The 4,459-nt window shown below is 48.2% G+C and overlaps 1 protein-coding gene across 2 annotated transcripts; it reads right to left on the bottom strand.

Moving 5' to 3' along the window:
• Positions 1-224: 224 nt before the first annotated feature.
• LOC110962544 (chromosome alignment-maintaining phosphoprotein 1-like) lies at positions 225-2,590 on the bottom strand. 2 transcript variants are annotated; one of them, XM_022210541.2, is made up of 3 exons: positions 2,417-2,590; positions 983-1,686; positions 225-751 (listed from the first exon to the last, which is right to left on the bottom strand). In XM_022210541.2, the coding sequence occupies exons 2-3, from the start codon at positions 1,683-1,685 to the stop codon at positions 369-371; spliced, it is 1,086 nt and encodes a 361-aa protein (XP_022066233.1). In that variant the 5' UTR covers position 1,686; positions 2,417-2,590; the 3' UTR covers positions 225-368. The 2 variants fall into 2 exon arrangements, with proteins under 2 accessions (XP_022066233.1, XP_022066232.1); XM_022210540.2 differs by having other exon boundaries at positions 2,334-2,590.
• Between the last annotated feature and the right edge of the window lie 1,869 nt (positions 2,591-4,459).

The raw sequence follows: 4,459 nt of genomic DNA on the forward strand, positions 1-4,459 counted from the left end.
CTGCTGGAGCTCCGAGGTCTCAGTCGACTGCATGAAGGTGAGTTTCAGCATCAAACGCGTGACATTTAGACAGAGGAGACGTTTCACCTCCGATCAAACTATAACCGACTAGTTCAAGCTGCTGTACGGCATCAGTGATGACAGACACGCAAAACTACTTCAGGGAGACACAAAATGAGACCAGGACACCACAAAACGACTGAAAGATGCACAAAGACACAAACTCTGCCAGAACGTTTGGTTTTTATTTTAAAAAAAGTTTGTAATTGAATCTTTGGGTCCCATCGCTGACAATAAAAACACAGTTCAGTTTAGCTCCTGGATGTGGTCTACTTCCTGGATGTGGTCTACTTCCTGGCTGTCCCCCGTCAGTCTTCGTCGTCCTCATCGTCCTCCTCCACCTCCTCCACCAGCCTCTCTGTCCTCTTTCGTTTCCTGGCTCCTCTGGTCTGCTTGGCGTCTTCGTCGTCGTGCTCCTCCTCCTCCTCCCCTGCTCCTCCTCCTGCTGTTTCTGCTGCTCCTCTTTCATCCTCCCCCTCCTCCCGGGCGTTGCAGCGGCTGCAGTGCCTCATGAATCCTCCCAGGAAGTGGGACCTGAAGCAGCAGAAGGGACAGGCGTAGCGTCCGGGCCGGTGGGACGCCCTGACATGCTGCTGCAGCCGGCTGGGCAGGAAGAAGCTGCGATTGCAATCCTTGCAGCCGTAGGGACGCTCAACGTCATGGTAACGCACCACATGACTGATGGCGAAACCTAAAACAAACGCACACTGCGGTGAGGACCACAGGAACAACAACAACAAACTGTCGCAAGAAGAGCTAAAAGAAACGACAAAATGGAGACAAACATACAGCCAACACAAAGAGACACAAAACGACCTGAAAAAGACGCAAAACAACGACAAAGAGACACAAAAATATGCAAAACAACGACAAAGAGACACAAAAAGACGCAAACCAACCACAAAGAGACAAAGACTGGTACCTCTGAGTTTGGTCTTCCAGCCACAGATCAGGCAGACGAAGCGGTTGGAGGTGAATCTTATAACTTTGGCCATGGCCTCCATCTCTTCCTTCAGCAGCTCGCCACTCAGCCCAGCCACCTCGTCATCCTCTGGCAGCTGCATCTGATTGGCTGCGGCGGCGTCCCGTGTGACAGCCTGGGAGGCGTAGGCTTTGGGGATGTCGTGTTTGCGGACCACGTGGTTGACGCCCAGCGCCTTCAGCTTGTTCCTGCGGCCACAGATCAGGCAGCGGTAGCCGCCGCCGTCGAACATCAGCACGTCCTTCTTCACCTCTTCCTTTGCCTCCTCTTCCTCCTCCTCCACCTCCACCTCCTCCACCTCTACGCTGCTCTTCCTGTCAGCGGCATCCTTCCCCCTGTCGTCCCCTCCATCTCCTCCGTCCTCGGGAATGCAGTGCTTGGTGACCAGGTGCTTGTAGAGCTTGGTGAAGTCGCGGCTGGTGTAGAAGCAGTCACAGCAGTGGAACAGCCGGGCACTGCTCTGGTACATCAGGATGTTGCCGAGGCGACCGACCACCACGGAGTCCAGGCAGGCGGGGTGGGTCGCCGCCATGTGGGTCAGCTGGTGGGCGTGGCTTCTGGAGAAGTGTCCACAGTGGGGGCACTGGAGGTGGGCAGCGACGCCACCGCCAGCCTCACCGCGAGTGTGTATGAAGACCGACATCCTGAAGAAAAACAGAGACAATCGCATCATGAGACAGCTGCTGCACAAAACTAACACAAAGAAACATAAAAGTACAACCACAACCAACCTGCTCCTCCTCCTGCTCCTGCAACCACAAAGAGACACAGAGACACAAAAAAACCCCACAAAGAGACATCCATCCATCTATTCTCTATACACCGCTTTATCCTCACTAGGGTCATGGGGGGTGCTGGAGTCTATCCCAGCTGACTCGGGTGAAGACAGGGGACACCCTGGACAGGTCACCAGTCTGTCACAGGGCTACATATACAGACACACAATCACACCTACGGACAATTCAGAGTAACCAATTAACCTCAGCATGTTTTTGGACTGTGGGAAGAAGCCGGAGTACCCGGAGAAAACCCACGCATGCACAGGGAGAACATGCAAACTCCATGCAGAAAGATCCCGACCCACTCCGGGATTTGAACTGTGGATCTTCTTACTGCAAGGCGAAGGGGCTAACTGCTACACCACTGTGCAGCCCCCACAAAGAGACACGTGATGTTTTGTTTTGTTTTTTACTAAATTGATTTAAAAATAATACACAAGAACAAACAGACTCCGGACTGTCCTCTAACTTTTTATTTCAGGTGTAAATTACCGGTTTCGGTCGTTACAAACCTGCTCAGATGCAGTAACGGACCGCAGCTAACAGGCTAAAGGGCTAATAGCCGCAGGTGTAATGCTCCGGTTCCGCCTCCTACCGGCTGGACTGATCCGTCCCGGAGCTCCCGGACCTGCGGACCTCAGCGGCGGCTCCGGCGGAGGAATGTGACCCGGTTTAAAGCTCCATGTTAGGACTGACCACACCGAACAGCCTCCACCGAACTACAGACACACGCTGACTTCCGTGTTTTCCTCCAGCACAGCCAGTCAGCTCGCTGCAGCCTCCCGCCACAGACCAATCACAGTCGTTATTCTGTTCTCGCCCGGTCTTTTTTTATCGCGAGATTTCAGGTTCACTTAGTTTTCAGCGGTTTCTTTGTGTTATTCGGAGCGAAACGAAAAGATGAAACAAACAGAACTGTAAATATTTAATATATTAATTTAATTCACTTCCTGTCTGCCTTAATTTTCAACAATGAAATAGTTTCTGTCAGAAGCAGAGCAGATCCATGACCCAGATATCTACCAGCCAACATCCAGCCCGAAAAATATCTGAAAAACACAATAAGACACAAAACAACCACAGAAATACAGAAAGACCACGAAAACGAGCATAATGACCACAAATAAGACTAAACAACCACAAAACACACAAACTGGCCACAGAGACACAAAACCACAAGAAAAACACACAAAATGACCACAACATGATCATAAAACACACCAAATAACCACAAAAGACACAAACCGACCATAAAAAAACAAGCACAAAAGAGACAAAAATGACCAGGAAAAGACAAAAACACCACAACAACACAAAACAGACACAAAATTACCGCAAAGACACAAACCAAACATTCAAAAAAACAAAACAACCACAGGATTACCACAAAAGACACAAAATGACCAGAAAAAAACACAAAACCACCCCACAAACACGTAAACTAATACAAAACAACCACAAAGACTCCGAAAATGTCAACAAAAACACAAAATGACGATAAAATATCACAAAAACACACAAATGACCACAAGCAGACACAAACTCATTATAAAAACAAACAAAACAAGCACAAAAGAGACAAAATGACCAGGAAAAGACAAAAACACCACAAAAATCCAAAAATGACAACAAAGAGACATAAAACAACCACAAACATTCAGAAAATGTCAACAAAAACAAGCAAAATGACTGTTTTTTTTCTTCAGACTGCTGGATTAGTTTTGTTGTGTGTTTTACTTTGTGTTCATTAATTGTTTATCAGCATGTGTTAGTTTGTGTGAATCAGTGTGTGTTTTCCTCAGTGACCACCAGGGAGCTCCATGTCATCATAGTCCATCCAGACAAACAATCACACTCACATTCACACCTATGGACAATTTAGAGTAACCAATTAACCTCAGCATGTTTGTGGACTGTGGGAGGAAGCCGGAGAACCCGGAGAAAACCCACGCATGCACAGGGAGAACATGCAAACTCCATGCAGAAAGATCCCAGGCCCACCCTGGGATTTGAACCGGGGATCTTCTTGCTGCAAGGCCAAAGGGCTAACGACTAGACCACTGATCATCATAGTTATACGAGTAAACTTCCTGATCCAGCTCCTGTTGACGTCTATAAACACAGCTACTAAACCACTACTGAATGGTGACAGGTTTTAGACGTTCTCTCTGCTGTCTGGTTGTTTTCCTCACACTGCTGGGTTGTCGGTCAGATGAGGAGATTGTGTGCGGCTCAGAAACTGGGTGACACTGAGGTGATTAATGAAGCTATTTCTGTCTGCAGAGACAAATACCTGCTGAGGAGATGCCAAACTACATCTCCCATCATCCCCTGCTGAAGCCGGTGTTCCATCACAGCATCCAAAGATAGAAAATACAACAAACAACCACAAAGAGACACAAAACAACCACAGAGACACAAAACAGCCACACAGAGGCACAAAACAACCACAGAGACACAAAACAGCCACACAGAGACACAAAACAACCACAAAGAGACACAAAACAGCCACAAAGAGACACAAAACGGCCACAAAGAGACACAAAACGGCCACAAAGAGACACAAAACGGCCACACAGAGACACAAAACAGCCACAAAGAGACGCACAACAATGCCAAGCCGAGGGGAAGGATAAAT

This window comes from Acanthochromis polyacanthus, chromosome 22, assembly GCF_021347895.1.
Source record: "Acanthochromis polyacanthus isolate Apoly-LR-REF ecotype Palm Island chromosome 22, KAUST_Apoly_ChrSc, whole genome shotgun sequence".
NCBI lineage: Eukaryota > Metazoa > Chordata > Actinopteri > Pomacentridae > Acanthochromis > Acanthochromis polyacanthus.

Excerpts from the sequence above, each read along its gene's own strand:
- LOC110962544 (XM_022210541.2), bottom strand. The coding sequence starts at position 1,685 with ATGTCGGTCTTCATACACACTCGCGGTGAGGCTGGCGGTGGCGTCGCT. Across the intron at positions 752-982 it reads CTGGAAGACCAAACTCAGAG|GTTTCGCCATCAGTCATGTG; the intron begins GTACCAGTCTTT and ends CGTTTGTTTTAG.